At 45.3% G+C, this 17667-nt stretch overlaps 1 protein-coding gene across 1 annotated transcript in view; it reads left to right on the top strand.

The window, feature by feature from the left end:
- Positions 1–17667, top strand: part of LOC115115260 (metabotropic glycine receptor-like) — a 47938-nt gene that overhangs the window by 13916 nt on the left and 16355 nt on the right. Inside the window, exon 3 of the mRNA XM_065006096.1 lies at positions 11278–11416. Within this exon, the coding sequence (XP_064862168.1) occupies positions 11278–11416 (139 nt within the window). The remainder of the gene's footprint in view (positions 1–11277; positions 11417–17667) is intronic.

Raw genomic sequence — 17667 nt, 5'->3', positions numbered from 1 at the left:
ATTTATAACATCTGACGGTGTAACCTTTCAACCCAAACCCAACCACCATTAACCAGTCAAAAAACACCTCAACACTTCCTGGCCCAATCTCCACAGGGTGTCACAGCATTTAAAGGCTTGTGGTGGGGGATGAGACCAATGGAAATAAGACAGAATTCCTGGACCATAAACATAAACAAACATTTGCATAGAGATCATACATCCAGACACAGTGCCTTTGGAAAATATTCAGACCCGTTGACTTTTTCCACATTTTGTTACGTTACAGCCTTATTCTAAAATGTATTCAATGAAAAAATATCCTCCTCAATCTACACACAATTCTCCAGAATGACAAAGGGAAAACAGGTTTTTAGAAATTTTTGCAAATGTACAAAAAATTAAAACTGAAATACCTTATTTACATAAGAATTCAGACCTCTTGCTATGAGACTCGGAATTTCTCGAAGGTCAGACTCGAAGCTCAGGTGCATCCTGTTTCCATTGATCATCCTTGAGATGTTTTCTACAACTTGATTGGAGTCCACTTGTGGTAAATTCAATTGATTGGACATGATTTGGAAAGGCACACACCTGTCTATCTATATAAGGTCCCACAGTTGACAATACATGTCAGAGCAAAAACCAAGACATGACGTCGAAGGAATTGTCCATAGAGCTCCGAGACGGGATTTTGTCTAGGCACAGGTCTGGGGAAGGGTACCAGAACATTTCTGCAGCATTGAAGGTCCCTAAGAACACAGTTGCCTCCATCATTATTAAATAGAAGAAGTTTGGAACCACCAAGACTCTTCCTAGAGCTGGCCGCCCAGCCAAACTGAGCAATCTGGGCAGAAGGGCCTTGGTCAGAGAGGTGACCAAGAATCTGATGGTCACTCTGACAGAGCTCTAGAGTTCCTCTGTGGAGATGGGAGAAACTTCCAGAAGGACAACCATCTCTGTAGCATGCCACCAATCAGGCCATTATGGTAGAGTGGCCAGACAGAAGCCACTCTTCAGTAAAAGGCACATGACAGCCCGCTTGGAGTTTGGCAAAAGCCAACTAAAGGACTCTCAGACCATGAGAAACAAGATTTTCTGGTCTGATGAAACCAAGATTGAACTCTTTGGCCTGAATGCCAAACGTCACGTCTGGAGGAAATCTGGCACCATCCCTACGGTGAAGCATGGTGGTGGCAGCATCATGCTGTGGGGATGTTTTTCAGCAGCAGGAACTGGGAGACTAGTCAGGACCAAGGGAAAGATGAACAGAGCAAAGAACAGAGAGATGTTTGATGAAAACCTGCTCCAGAGCGCACAACGACTTTAAGCATACAGCCAAGACAACGCAGGAGTGGATTCAGGACAGGTCTCTGAATGTCCTTGAGTGGCCCAGCCAGAGCCAGGACTTGAACCCGATCAGACATCTCTGGAGAGACCTGAAAATAACTGTGCAGCAACACTCCCCAACCAACCTGACAGAGCTTGAGAGGATCTGCAGAGAAGAATGGGAGAATCTACCCAAATACAGGTGTGCCAAGCTTGTAGCTTCATACCCAAGAAGACTTGAGGCTGTAATGGCTCCCAAAGGTACAGTGCCTTGCGAAAGTATTCGGCCCCCTTGAACTTTGCGACCTTTTGCCACATTTCAGGCTTCAAACATAAAGATATAAAACTGTATTTTTTTGTGAAGAATCAACAACAAGTGGCACACAACCATGAAGTGGAACGACATTTATTGGATATTTCAAACTTTTTTAACAAATCAAAAACTGAAATATTGTGCGTGCAAAATTATTCCGTTTTTCGTTCCTGTGAACAGGGAGAGATTAACAATAGCTTGCAGTTCTTCAGATATGTTATTAAATTCTTTTTTGAAGAAGGTGGTGGAGATAAACCTGCCTTCTCGATTTTAAGTTGTGATATCACTTTCAGTCAGGCAGGAACAGGGCAGGCAGAAAGGTCAGAACTGGGAAGACAGGAAACACGCTGGTAGGACTTGACAAGACAAACTGGCCACAGACAAACACACAGGGGATAATGAGGGAAGATTGGAGACACCTGGTGGGGGGTGGAAACAAGCACAAAGACAGGTGAAACAGATCAGGGTGTGATACTAACAGAAAAATGGGTCTGTTCCTTATAGTTCTCATCTAACTAACCATGTATAGGTTTCTTCCAAGTTTCATTCTTTATTTAACTTGTCAAGTCAGTTAAGAACAAATTCTTATTTTCAATGACGGCCTAAGAACAGTGGGTTGACTGCCTTGTTCAGGGGCAGAACAACAGATTTTTACCTTGTCAGCTCAGAGATTTGATCTTGCAACCTTTCGGTTACTAGTCCAACGCTCTAACCACTAGGCTACCTGCCGACCCTTGAATAATGTTAGTTTAAACATAGCTACACCCCACACCTTTGCCTGCTGTTCTTTTGATTTCAGCGTGTGGTTTTTGAGTTGTGGTAGTTTGAACAGTATCCCACCCTAATCGATGACTGATTTATTGCCACTTGACAAAACAACAGTGTTTAAAATGTCTCTAAGTTTTAAAAAATAAGGTAAGATACTTGTTTTTTTTTTAAATACAAGTAATATGATGTGTAGATAGCAAATGTTTTGGTTTTCAATATATCACAAAACAGTTTCTGTATATTGGTTATTGATTTGGACACTTTAAAACTGAGTTTTGACATTGGGCTATTTATCAATGTCTTGCCAACAGGAAGCAGCTACAGCATAATTTTCAACTTAAGTTTAGCAATCATTTCCAATGGTATTGTACTTGATCAGGTAAAAACTGCTGAATGAGTCCAAAAATGTGCTGTGATTTGATTTATTTTGATCATATACCAGGAATCACCAAGACGGGTTTGCCCTGTACTCATCAGACTAGGCCATAATTTTTAATGTGTATATATATATATATATATATATATATTTTATGTATAATGTGTATATTTGTATCATGCAGGGCACATTTCAAAAAGAGACCTAGGTCTAAATATGTCTTCCCTGGTAAAACAAACGTAAAATTAAAATAATATCATCGCCACTGCTGCTGCTATTGTTGTTGTTGTTGTTGTTTGTTTCATCATTCCTGATGCCAGATTATCGGTGGAAACTCAAATGGACTCTAATCAGTCTAAATAACCAGTTAAAATAGGAGAAATGCCGAGCCTCTTCTAGAGTGGAATGTGACAGGCAGCTGAGGATCAGGACATATCATCTAATCCCTGTTTAAGTGGATGGATCTCTGAGAGGCGGTGAGCTCTGCTCTGTCTGAGGACCCTGAGAGAGATATGGACAGCGATGCGGAGAGTTTTTTCAACGAGGAAAAATGGAAAGGGAAACAAGGGAGGGGGAGGACAGCTCAGGGAAAGGAGGAGGGAGGACAGCTCAGGTAAAGGAGGGGGGAGGACAGCTCAAGTAAAGGAGAGGGAGGACAGCTCAGGTAAAGGAGGGGGAGGACAGCTCAGGGAAAGGAGGAGGGGGGCAGCTCAGGTAAAGGAGGAGGGGGGCAGCTCAGGTAAAGGAGGAGGGAGGACAGCTCAAGTAAAGGAGGGGAGGACAGCTCAGGGAAAGGAGGAGGGGGCAGCTCAGGTAAAGGAGGAGGGAGGACAGCTCAGGTAAAGGAGGAGGGGGCAGCTCAGGTAAAGGAGGAGGGAGGACAGCTCAAGTAAAGGAGGGGGAGGACAGCTCAGGGAAAGGAGGAGGGGGGCAGCTCAGGTAAAGGAGGAGGGAGGACAGCTCAAGTAAAGGAGGGGGAGGACAGCTCAGGTAAAGGGGGGAGGACAGCTCAGGGAAAGGAGGAGGGGGCAGCTCAGGTAAAGGAGGAGGGAGGACAGCTCAAGTAAAGGAGGGGGAGGACAGCTCAGGTAAAGGGGGGAGGACAGCTCAGGTTAAGGGGGAGGACAGCTCAGGTAAAGGAGGGGGAGGACAGCTCAGATAAAGGGGGGACAGCTCAGGTAAAGGAGGAGGAGGACAGCTCAAGTAAAGGAGGGAGGAGGATAGCTCAGGTAAAGGAGGGGGAGGACAGCTCAGGTAAAGGAGGGGAGGACAAATCAGGTAAAGGAGGGGGAGGACAGCTCAGGTAAAGGAGGTGGAGGACAGCTCAGGTAAAGGAGGGGAGGGCAGCTCAGGTAAAGGAGGGGGAGGACAGCTCAGGTAAAGGAGGGAGGAGGACAGCTCAAGTAAAGGAGGGGGAGGACAGCTCAGGTAAAGGAGGGGGTAGGACAGCTCAGGTAAAGGAGGGGGAGGACAGCTCAGGTAAAGGAGGAGGAGGACAGCTCAGGTCGCTGTTGACATAAGGCATAATAAGAACATTGTGCATCTTCGCAGGGAAGGCAGAGACAGCTAGTGAACCTGTACATATACATGGTGGAGAGGTCGGTCTGCGGTGCAGGATAGCGGAGGGCAGTGTGGGTTGGGAGTAGGCTGAAGGGCAATACCCACTCATCTAAGGTGCTATCAGGTTGGGGCTCTATAATAATTATATTAATTATTTTGTAGTTAATTTAAAAAAAGTGTTGATCATGTCTGTGTCAGTTCAAATGAATTATCCCTCCTACCAGCATTTACAAACAGCTCACCATGCATACTGGTTAAATACTAAGTATCTTATAATAATCGTCGTGATTTATGAATATTCATGAATAATAATACACTCTAATCACTATTTATAAATTATAATCTGCAATCCGACATGATTCCCATGTTGTCTTTGGTGTTAATTATTGAAGGAATGTAAATCAGGCTTGCTGTTATGGGCTCCAAACTAACAGTGAGTCAGACAACGGGGTGCAGTTCTGAGAACAGTTCTGAGAACATAGAAGAAAGGAAACATGAGACTGCCTTACAGTTTTGAGAACAGTTCTTGGAAAAGGAATGTAAATTAGGGTCAATGTTATGGGTTCCTGAGTAACGGTGAGTCAGACAGTCGACAGTTCTGAAAACTGGGGCATGCAGAAAACCATAAGTCCAAGTAGTCCCTCCCTGTTTCAGTACGTTTTCTTCCATTTGGTGTCGAATGAATATGATCTATTTCTGAGAATGTAGAATAAAGGAGAGACACGGACTACTGTACAGTTCTGAGAACAGTTTTTAGAAAGGAATGTAAATTAGTGTCACAGTTATGCGCTCCCAAATAACATTAAGTCAGACAACAGAGAGCAGTTCTGAGAACAGTTCTGAGAACATAGAATAAAGGAGAGAAGAGAGACTTGGACTGCCTTACAGTCTGCTAATCCCCAGCGACCTTGGAACACTAGAGAGGATCCCTCTCCAGCAGGAGATCTGTCAACAAGGCAGTGGGCTGGCAATCAGCAGATCTGTCAACAAGGTGGTGGGCTGGTAATCAGCAGATCTGTCAACAAGGCAGTGGGCTGGCAATCAGTAGATTTGTCAACAAGGCAGTGGGTTGGCAGTCAGCAGATCTGTCAACAAGGCAGTGGGCTGGCAATCAGCAGATCTGGCAACAAGGCAGTGGGCTGGCAATCAGCAGATCTGGCAACAAGGCAGTGGGCTGGCAATCAGCAGATCTGGCAACAAGGCAGTGGGCTGGCAATTAGCAGATCTGGCAACAAGGCAGTGGGCTGGCAATCAGCAGATTTGGCAACAAGGCAGTGGGCTGGCAATCAGCAGATTTGGCAACAAGGCAGTGGGCTGGCAATCAGCAGATCTGTCAACAAGGTGGTGGGCTGATAATCAGCAGATCTGTCAACAAGGCAGTGGGCTGGTAATCAGCAGATTTGGCAACAAGGCAGTGGGCTGGTAATCAGCAGATCTGGCAACAAGGCAGTGGGCTGGCAATTAGCAGATTTGGCAACAAGGCAGTGGGCTGGTAATCAGCAGATCTGTCAACAAGGCAGTGGGCTGGCAATCAGCAGATCTGTCAACAAGGCAGTGGGCTGGCAATCAGCAGATTTGGCAACAAGGCAGTGGGCTGGTAATCAGCAGATCTGTCAACAAGGCAGTGGGCTGGCAATCAGCAGATCTGTCAACAAGGTGGTGGGCTGGTAATCAGCAGATCTGTCAACAAAGCAGTGGGCTGGCAATCAGCAGATTTGGCAACAAGGCAGTGGGTTGGCAGTCAAGCTCTGGGAAATCAATTTTGGCAGAAAGGGAACTCTCCTTAGCAAATGTCAGTGGCTAGTAACTACATGATGTGCAGCCATCAACACATTGTGCATCAAACGACAGGCGGAGGGCCGTACATTTGGCCACTTGTCCCCCAGTGAATTGTGCCTTTGGAAAGGTGTGTGAGTGGAGATTAGTGATGTGAGGCCAGTATACTTCCCAATGGTGAGAGAGGTCTCATTTTGGCCGACTGAATTTTCTTTTGTAACTTTGTTTGAAATTAAAACAAAATAAACTTGAGGGAAGGATTTTTAGAGTGTGTCTCTCGTTTTTAGTACTTAGATATAGCACCATTGACACTTCTGATTGATTCATTATTTATACAATTACAGTGAATGTTTAACAGGTATAACAGGTAAAAAATTCAAGGCTGCTTCATTAAAAATGGAATCGTTTTTCATATTCTTTGAAGGGTCTAGAAAAAAGCATGAGCTGGAGCACACACAAACATTTTGGGGAGGAACCGAATTTGCTCCCAACAATCCAATAGGCAAACCCAACAATCCATTGGGCAAACCCAACAATCCAATAGGCAAACCCAACAATCCAATGGGCAAACCCAACAATCCAATGGGCAAACCCAATAATCTAATGGGCAAACCCAACAATCCAATGGGCAAACCCAACAATCCAATGGGCAAACCCAACAATCCAATAGGCAAACCCAACAATCCAATGGGCAAACCCAACAATCCAATGGGCAAACCCAACAATCCAATGGGCAAACCCAACAATCTAATAGGCAAATGCAACAATCCAATGTACAAACCCAACAATACAATAGGCCAAAGTTTCCGCAAAGCAGTGCCCTGTCCCGGAGTGCACACTGCATATTCTTTGAAGGCAACATGAGGACACCCTTGAATCGTATTGCTGCCATTTTGTACAAACCAAAGCAACAATGGTTGCCGTAAATAATACAGAACTTCCAGAATCTAATTTCAGTCAGTAGTCATTGTGTGTTGTATACAGTATATACTGTATCTCTGCTATTTATTTGGGAGAGTTAAGGACATTTAGAGTTAAGGACATTTAGAGACTTCCGGGTTGGAGCGAGCAGTCGCATCCGCACTTCGGTCTGCACTTCGGTCTGCAGGTAGTATAACTTTTCATTACATTTCATTATAGTACAACGGTTTGATTTGTCTAATCTTAGCAATTTCTTCTTAGCTAGCTACATAGCCGTCTTTGTATCAAAGATAATTGCGTAATTATCGTATTTCGTCGTCCTAACGTATCTGCCCAGCAGCTAGCCAGCTAGCTAACGCCCACCGTCTACATAGCTAGCTACATAGCCGTCTCTGTATCAAAGATAATTGTGTAGATAATTGTGTAGTCTAGAGCGATTTTCTAGGTTACCTAGCCAGCTATTGTCGTTCTTTTAACGCAACGTAACGTAATCAACACTGCTAGCTAGCTAGCCAGCTAGCCCCTGAATCAACAACGCAGCCAGCTATTTGTCGTCCTTAACGTAGGAGACACTGCTAGCTAGCCAACAGCTAGCCAACGTCTACCGATTAGAACTCAACAACCCGGTCGCATTCCGCCTCGCTCCACAGGTAGTATCACATTTTCATTTCATTTCATTACAGTACAACGGTTTGTTGTACTGTAGCTACATAGCCGGCTAGCTACATAGCCGTCTCTGTATCAAAGATAATTGTGTAGTCTAGAGCGATTTTCTAGGTTACCTAGCCAGCTATTGTCGTTCTTTTAACGCAACGTAACGTAATCAACACTGCTAGCTAGCCAGCTAGCCCCCGAATCAACAACGCAGCCACTGCCAGCTAGCCTACAAAGTCAACAACGCAGCCACTGCCAGCTAGCCTACTTCAGCAGTACTGTATCATTTTTAATCATTTTAGTCAATAAGATTCTTGCTACGTAAGCTCAACTTTCTGAACATTCGAGACGTGTAGTCCACTTGTCATTCCAATCTCCTTTGCATTAGCGTAGCCTCTTCTGTAGCCTGTCAACTATGTGTCTGTCTATCCCTGTTCTCTCCTCTCTGCACAGACCATACAAACGCTCCACACCGCGTGGCCGCGGCCACCCTAATCTGGTGGTCCCAGCGCGCACGACCCACGTGGAGTTCCAGGTCTCCGGTAGCCTCTGGAACTGCCGATCTGCGGCCAACAAGGCAGAGTTCATCTCAGCCTATGCCTCCCTCCAGTCCTCGACTTCTTGGCACTGACGGAAACATGGATCACCACAGATAACACTGCTACTCCTACTGCTTTCTCTTCGTCCGCCCACGTGTTCTCGCACACCCCGAGAGCTTCTGGTCAGCGGGGTGGTGGCACCGGGATCCTCATCTCTCCCAAGTGGTCATTCTCTCTTTCTCCCCTTACCCATCTGTCTATCGCCTCCTTTGAATTCCATGCTGTCACAGTTACCAGCCCTTTCAAGCTTAACATCCTTATCATTTATCGCCCTCCAGGTTCCCTCGGAGAGTTCATCAATGAGCTTGATGCCTTGATAAGCTCCTTTCCTGAGGACGGCTCACCTCTCACAGTTCTGGGCGACTTTAACCTCCCCACGTCTACCTTTGACTCATTCCTCTCTGCCTCCTTCTTTCCACTCCTCTCCTCTTTTGACCTCTCCCTCTCACCTTCCCCCCTACTCACAAGGCAGGCAATACGCTCGACCTCATCTTTACTAGATGCTGTTCTTCCACTAACCTCATTGCAACTCCCCTCCAAGTCTCCGACCACTACCTTGTATCCTTTTCCCTCTCGCTCTCATCCAACACTTCCCACACTGCCCCTACTCGGATGGTATCGCGCCGTCCCAACCTTCGCTCTCTCTCCCCGCTACTCTCTCCTCTTCCATCCTATCATCTCTTCCCTCTGCTCAAACCTTCTCCAACCTATCTCCTGATTCTGCCTCCTCAACCCTCCTCTCCTCCCTTTCTGCATCCTTTGACTCTCTATGTCCCCTATCCTCCAGGCCGGCTCGGTCCTCACCTCCCGCTCCGTGGCTCGACGACTCATTGCGAGCTCACAGAACAGGGCTCCGGGCAGCCGAGCGGAAATGGAGGAAAACTCGCCTCCCTGCGGACCTGGCATACTTTCACTCCCTCCTCTCTACATTTTCCTCTTCTGTCGCTGCTGCTAAAGCCACTTTCTACCACTCTAAATTCCAAGCATCTGCCTCTAACCCTAGGAAGCTCTTTGCCACCTTCTCCTCCGTCCTGAATCCCCCTCCCCTCCCCCCTCCTCCCTCTCTGCAGATGACTTCGTCAACCATTTTGAAAAGAAGGTCGACGACATCCGATCCTCGTTTGCTAAGTCAAACGACACCGCTGGTTCTGCTCACACTGCCCTACCCTGTGCTCTGACCTCTTTCTCCCCTCTCTCTCCAGATGAAATCTCGCGTCTTGTGACGGCCGGCCGCCCAACAACCTGCCCGCTTGACCCTATCCCCTCCTCTCTTCTCCAGACCATTTCCGGAGACCTTCTCCCTTACCTCACCTCGCTCATCAACTCATCCCTGACCGCTGGCTACGTCCCTTCCGTCTTCAAGAGAGCGAGAGTTGCACCCCTTCTGAAAAAACCTACACTCGATCCCTCCGATGTCAACAACTACAGACCAGTATCCCTTCTTTCTTTTCTCTCCAAAACCCTTGAACGTGCCGTCCTTGGCCAGCTCTCCCGCTATCTCTCTCAGAATGACCTTCTTGATCCAAATCAGTCAGGTTTCAAGACTAGTCATTCAACTGAGACTGCTCTTCTCTGTATCACGGAGGCGCTCCGCACTGCTAAAGCTAACTCTCTCTCCTCTGCTCTCATCCTTCTAGACCTACCGGCTGCCTTCGATACTGTGAACCATCAGATCCTCCTCTCCACCCTCTCCGAGTTGGGCATCTCCCGGCGCGGCCCACGCTTGGATTGCGTCCTACCTGACAGGTCGCTCCTACCAGGTGGCGTGGCGAGAATCCGTCTCCTCACCACGTGCTCTCACCACTGGTGTCCCCCAGGGCTCTGTTCTAGGCCCTCTCCTATTCTCGCTATACACCAAGTCACTTGGCTCTGTCATAACCTCACATGGTCTCTCCTATCATTGCTATGCAGACGACACACAATTAATCTTCTCCTTTCCCCTTCTGATGACCAGGTGGCGAATCGCATCTCTGTATGTCTGGCAGACATATCAGTGTGGATGACGGATCACCACCTCAAGCTGAACCTCGGCAAGACGGAGCTGCTCTTCCTCCCGGGAAGGACTGCCCGCTCCATGATCTCGCCATCACGGTTGACAACTCCACTGTGTCCTCCTCCCAGAGCGCTTAAGAACCTTGGCGTGATCCTGGACAACACCCTGTCGTTCTCAACTAACATCAAGGCGGTGGCCCGTTCCTGTAGGTTCATGCTCTACAACATCCGCAGAGTACGACCCTGCCTCACACAGGAAGCGGCGCAGGTCCTAATCCAGGCACTTGTCATCTCCCGTCTGGATTACTGCAACTCGCTGTTGGCTGGGCTCCCTGTCTGTGCCATTAAACCCCTACAACTCATCCAGAACGTCGCAGCCCGTCTGGTGTTCAACCTTCCCAAGTTCTCTCACGTCACCCCGCTCCTCCGCTCTCTCCACTGGCTTCCAGTTGAAGCTCGCATCCGCTACAAGACCATGGTGCTTGCCTACGGAGCTGTGAGGGGAACGGCACCTCAGTACCTCCAGGCTCTGATCAGGCCCTACACCCAAACAAGGGCACTGCGTTCATCCACCTCTGGCCTGCTCGCCTCCCTACCACTGAGGAAGTACAGTTTCCGCTCAGCCCAGTCAAAACTGTTCGCTGCTCTGGCCCCCAATGGTGGAACAAACTCCCTCACGATGCCAGGACAGCGGAGTCAATCACCACCTTCCGGAGACACCTGAAACCCCACCTCTTTAAGGAATACCTAGGATAGGATAAAGTAATCCTTCTCACCCCTCCCCCCCTTAAAAGATTTAGATGCACTATTGTAAAGTGGCTGCTCCACTGGATGTCATAAGGTGAATGCACCAATTTGTAAGTCGCACTGGATAAGAGCGTCTGCTAAATGACTTAAATGTAAATGTAAATGTAGAGTTAAGGGCATTTAGAATTAAGGGCATTTAGAGTTATTTTATAGTTAAGGCCATTGGTCTAACCCACCTGTATTGTTGACCTCTCCTTATCTAGCCGAGGTCCTGTTTCTTCTGTGGGGAGTGTACCTCTGCTATGCTGTCTGGACCGTACCGTCAGCCTTCCATGAACCACGCTACATGACTGTTGCCATATACAATGAACTCCTCATATCGGCAGTATTCCACACCATTAGGTAAGTAATATGGTCACCTTGTCTTCACATTTAGCTGCCATAAAATTTAATCTATCAAGAGATTACATTCAAAAAAAATCCTAACGACCTACACACCCTACTCCACATTTTTAAAGTTAAAGAAAGATTATAGAAAAATGTCCTAAATAATACAAATGTAAAATTACGATGTCTTGATAGCATATGTCTTCACACGCCTGAGTTAATATTTGATGGAAGCACCTTTTGCAGTCGTTCTAGATGTGATTAATTTTGAATAAGATTCTACCAACCTTGCACAACACTTAGGGCATCATACAATGCATTCAGAAAGTATTCAGACCTTCCCCTTTTCCAAATTTTGTTAACGTTACAGCCTTATTCCAAAATGGATTAAATAGTTTTCCCCCCTCATTAATCTACGCACAATAACCCATAATGAAAAAAGTAAAACCAAGTTTTTAGAAGTTTTTGCAAATGTATAATTAAATAAAAGTATTCAGACCCTTTACTCAGTACTTTCTTCTTAAGGCTAGGGGGCAGTATTCGTAATTTCAGATGACTGACGTGCCCAAAGTAAACTGCCTGTTACTCAGGCCCAGAAACTGGGATATGCATATAATTGGTAGCATTGGATGGAAAACACTCTGAAGTTTCTAAAACTGTTACAATAATGTCTGTGAGTATAACAGAACTGATATGGCAGGCGACAACCCGAGGAGAATCCATCCGAAATTTATTTTTTTGAGGTCACAGTCCATTCAAATGCTTGTCTATGAGATATTCAAAGGAATTCCTCCCAGATTGCAGTTCCCATGGCTTCCACTAGATGTCAAGAGTCTTTAGAATGGGTTTCAGGCTTGTGTTTTGAAAAATGAATTAGTAGTTGTAGTTTTTCAAGGTGGCTCTCATTTTGACTGTAGTCTTGTGGCGCGCGTGGATGAGGACTTTATTGAACAAAACAACCATTTGTTGTGTAGCTGGGACCCTTGGAATTGCAAACAGAGGAAGATCTTCAAAGGTAAGGGGTTTATTTTATCACTATTTCTGATTTTTGTGATGCCTCCGCTGGTTTGGAAGATGTTTTTAATGCTGGTGTAGGCGGGGCGCTGTCCTCAGATAATCACGTTATGCTTTTTCCGTAAAGCCTTTTTGAAATCTGACAATGCTGTTGGATTAACAAGAAGTTAAGCGATGTAAGACACTTGTATTTTCATGAATGTTTAATATTACGTTTTCTGTATTTTGAATTTCGCGCTCTGCAATTTCACCGGATGTTGTCGAGGTGGGTTATTAGCGTCCCACCTAGCCCTAAGAAGTTATTATTAAAGCACTTTTGGCAACAATTATAGCCTTGAGTCTTCATGGGTATGACTCTACAAGCTTGGCACACCTGTATTTGGGGAGTTTCTCCCATTCTTCTCTGCAGATCCCATCTCAAGCTCTGTCAGGTTGGATGGGGTGTGTCGCTGCACAGCTATTTTCAGGTCTCTCCAGAGATGTTCGATCGGGTTCCCGTCTGGGCTCTGGCTGGGCCACTCAAGGACATTGAGAGACTTGTCCCGAATCCACTCCTGCGTTGTCTTGGCTGTGTGCTTAGTGTTATTGTCCTGTTGGAAGGTAAACCTTCACCCAAGTCTGAGGTCCATCAAGGATCTCTCTATACTTTGCTCCGTTCATCTTTTCCTCGATCCTGACTAGTCTCCCAGACCCTGCCACTGAAAACCATCCCCACAGCATGATGCTGCCACCACCATGCTTTACTGTAGGGATGGTATTGGCCACGTGATGAGCGGTGCCTGGTTTCCTCCAGATGTGATGCTTGGCATTCAGGCCAAAGAGTTTAATCTTGGTTTCATCAGACCAGAGAATCTTGTTTCTCATGGTCTGGGAGTCCTTCAGGTGCCTTTTGGCAAACTCCAAGCAGGCTGTCAGCTGCCTTTTACTGAGGAGTAGTCTGGCCACTCTACCATAAAGGCCTGATTGGTGGGGTGCTGCAGAGATGGTTGTCCACAGAGGAACTCTGGAGCTTTGTCAGAGTGACCATCGGGTTCTTGGTCACCTACCTGATCAATGCTACAGACATTTTTTTGGTACCTTTCCCAAGACCTTGGAGCTCTACGGATAATTCCTTCGGACTCATGGCTTGGTTTTGGCTCCGACATGCACTGTCAACTGTGGGACCTTATATAGACAGGTGTGTGCCTTTCCAAATGTCCAATCAATTCAATTTACCACAGGTGGACTCCAATCAAGTTGTAGAAACATCTCAAGGATGATCAATGGAAACAGGATGCACCTGAGCTCAATAGTCGGGTCTCATAGCAAAGGGTCTGACTACTTATGTAAATAAGGTATTTCTGTTTTTATTTTAAAAAATGACTAAAAACCTGTTTTCACTTTGTCATTATGGGGCGTTGTGTGTACATTGATGAGGAAAATCATTTATTTAATACATTTTAGAATAAGGCTGTAATGTAACATAATGTAATATAATGTGGAAAAAGTCAAAGTGTCTGAATACTTTCCAAATTATCAAAATTGCTCAGTACATTTTGTTGGAAGTCATTGATAGTAAAAAGTTAGAGGGAAACTCACCGTAGTCTTCTGAAAACCTAACCCTGGGATAGAGTTGTATTTTTCATCGAGACAATTACACACATTTATTTAACCTTCATTTAACTTTATTTAATTGTAATGTCAAAGATCGCTTTCTAACACAGAACCCAAACTGGCTGCGCGATCGTGCACTATCGTGCATGCATTTATTTTGTCCCCCTACCGCAAACGCGATCACGACACGCAGGTTAAAATATCAAAACAAACTCTGAACCAATTACATTAATTTGGGGACAGGTCGAAAAGCATTAAACATGTATGGCAATTTAGCTAGTTAGCTTGCACTTGCTATCTAATTTGTCCTATTTAGCTAGCTTGTCGTTGCTAGCTAATTTGTCCTGGGATATAAACATTGAGTTGTTATTTTACCTGAAATGCACAAGGTCCTCTACTCCGACAATTAATCCACACATAAAATCGTTTCTAGTCATCTCTCCTCCTTCCAGGCTTTTTCATCTTTGGACTTATATGGTGATTGGCATCTACACTTTCATAGTATTACCACGACAACCAGCAAAACAGTTTGTCTTTCAATCACCCACATGGGTATAACCAATGAGGATATGTCACGTGGGTACCTGCTTCTATAAACCAATGAGGAGATGGGAGAGGCAGGACTTGCAGCCCGATCTGCGTCAGAAATAGGAATGACTGTAACGATTGTCTTCTGACGAAGAGGAGTAGTAGGAAGGATCGGAGGACCAATGCGCAGTGTGGTACAGTAAGTGTCCATTTTAATATATAAAACTGAACACTACAGAAATACAAAATAACAACGTGAATGAACAAACAAGTCCCGTGTGGTACAAACACAGACACAGGAAACAATCACCCACCACTCAAAAGTGAAACCAGGCTACCTAAGTATGGTTCTCAATCAGGGACAACGAATGACAGCTGCCTCTGATTGAGAACCATACCAGGCCAAACACAGAAATACCAAATCATAGAAAAAGGAACATAGACAACCCACCCAACTCACGCCCTGACCATACTAAAACGAAGACATAACAAAAGAACTAAGGTCAGAACGTGACAATGACTTCTATTTTAGCCCTTGGCAACGCAGACGCTCGTTGGCGTGCGCGAGCATTGTGGGTGCAATAATTGAATAACATGGATTCCTAAATGTATTCTCATTGGATGCCAGGGATTCTATATGCAGATGAGGCCAGATGGCAGGAGGACCCTGCTGAGGTGGTGAGTTTTCCTGAATAGTCCAGTCTCAGTCCTGACTTAAATCTGCTTGAAAATGTAGAGACGAGGTTGCAATATTCCCAATGGGCAAAGACAGGTTTAATCAACGTTGTTTCCAGGTCACATCAACAACAAAAATGATATGTGATGACATTGAATCAATGTGGAAAACTGATTGGATTTGTAAAAAGTCATCAACATAAGAGAATTTAAATTTTTTCACACTACTTTTTACCTACATCCAATGACATAGTGTAATGCAAAGTTAGATCATCTGATGCAGCACTCCATCACTCTCCTTGGTCAAATAGCCCTTACACAGCCTGGAGGTCATTGTCCTGTTGAAAAACAAATGATAGTCCCACTAAGCACAAACCAGATAGGATGGCGTATTGCTGCAGAATGTTGTCGTAGCCCTGCTGGTTAAGCGTGCCTTGAATTCTTAATAAATCACTGACTGTCACCAGCAAAGCACTGTCACACCACCTCGTCCATGCTTCACGGTGGGAACCACACAGGCAAAGATAATCTGTTCACCTATACTTTGTCTCACAAAGACACAGCGGTTGGATGCAAAAATCTCAAATTTGGACTCATCAGACGAAAGGACAGATTTCCACTGATCTAATGTTCCATTGCTTGTGTTTCTTGGCCTAAGCATGTCTGTCAATCACCACCTTCCGGAGACACCTGAAACCCCACCTCTTTAAGGAATACCTAGGATAGGATAAAGTAATCCTTCTCACCCCCCTTAAAAGATTTAGATGCACTATTGTAAAGTGGCTGTTCCACTGGATGTCATAAGGTGAATGCACCAATTTGTAAGTCGCTCTGGATAAGAGCGTCTGCTAAATGACTTAAATTTAATGTAAATGTAGAATCCTATTCCAAATGATTCACAGCTGTAATGGCTGCCAACAGTGCTTCCAACAAATATTATCTCTGGAGTGTGAAGAGATACGCAATCTTTGTAAAAAAAAATGTATATCATAATAATTTTGAACATTTTCTAGAATTTCCTTTCACTTTTTAAAATGTAGAGTAGGTTGTATAGATCTGTAGGGGGAATATAATTGAATGTGAAGACTATTTGAGAGAGAGAGTGAGAGAGAGAGAGAGAGAGGGGGGGGGAGAGAGAGGGAGAGAGAGAGAGAGAGGGGGAGAGAGAGAGGGGGAGAGAGAGAGGGAGGGAGAGAGGGGGAGAGAGGGAGGGAGAGAGGGGGAGAGAGAGAGAGAGAGGGAGAGAGAGAGAGAGAGAGGGGGAGAGAGAGAGAGGGAGAGAGAGAGAGGGGGAGAGAGAGAGGGGGAGAGAGAGAGAGGGGGAGAGAGAGAGAGGGGAGAGAGAGAGAGAGAGAGAGAGAGAGAGGGGAGAGAGAGAGAGAGAGAGAGAGAGAGGGGGAGAGAGAGAGAGAGAGAGAGAGGGGAGAGAGAGAGAGAGGGAGAGAGAGAGAGGGAGAGAGAGGGGGAGAGAGAGAACTGTATATGCCCTTGCAACTTTTTGCTCTTATAGTTTATAACCATAATCAAGAAGAGATATAGGCAGGAGAATAACAGGAGCAGAACACCCCCAGTTAAAAGGCAGAGTAGAGCGCTCCTTCCCATCAAACAAATGAATAGTGTCAGCAGGACAACTCGGATAAGCCCCTTGAAAGGAGGTGGATAATATTCTGCACCAGGCAGACGGTGCAAAAAAAATCTGCCAAGGCTTAAAATAAACTCCTTATACCCTGTATGTAACTGTCTCTCTACGGTTATCTGCTGGAGGCGCTGACACTGGCTTGATGAGCCTCCTTCCCATTTGACAACTAGGAAAACTACAAGTGTGTGTGTGTGCGCTGTTTTTTGTTGGTAGCAGTCATTCCCTCAATGTATCAACTTGTCACTCAGCATGTATCCGGTGTCGTGTCTTTGGCTATGGTATCTACTAGCATGATAGCAGTTACCATAGACTTCCAGTCATTGTGCTAACGCAAGTTAGCAAATTTCTTCAAACTGCATGCAGAGACATAAAAAATGGTATTCACTGCACAGGAGGTTGGTGGCACTTTAATTGGGGAGTATCACTGTAGGATCACTATAGGATTATAGGATCACTACAGGATCACTATAGAATCACTGTAGGATCATTATAGTGTTGTGTCTTTGGCTATGCCAGATTAAGTGATATGACATGCTATTCTATAAAAATTAATATCACCTGATTGAGCTAATCATGTAAATGTAAGTAACAAGAGAGTCGGGCACCACAAAATAATATTTATAGAGCTGTTATCTTCCGAATAAACTCTTAAAGGCCTAGTAATATTTTACATCAATAGCAGTCAATATCAATCGTCATCTTAATTCAGTCTCATCTGAAAGTTGTAAATTCTTGGTTATCTGCACGAACCCTGGCTAACAATTTGAATCAGCTATACAAAATTGGGTTTAATTATTTATTTACTAAATACCTAACT

This window comes from Oncorhynchus nerka, linkage group LG20, assembly GCF_034236695.1.
Source record: "Oncorhynchus nerka isolate Pitt River linkage group LG20, Oner_Uvic_2.0, whole genome shotgun sequence".
Taxonomy (NCBI): domain Eukaryota; kingdom Metazoa; phylum Chordata; class Actinopteri; order Salmoniformes; family Salmonidae; genus Oncorhynchus; species Oncorhynchus nerka.
This window is presented reverse-complemented; position numbering and strand designations above follow the sequence as displayed.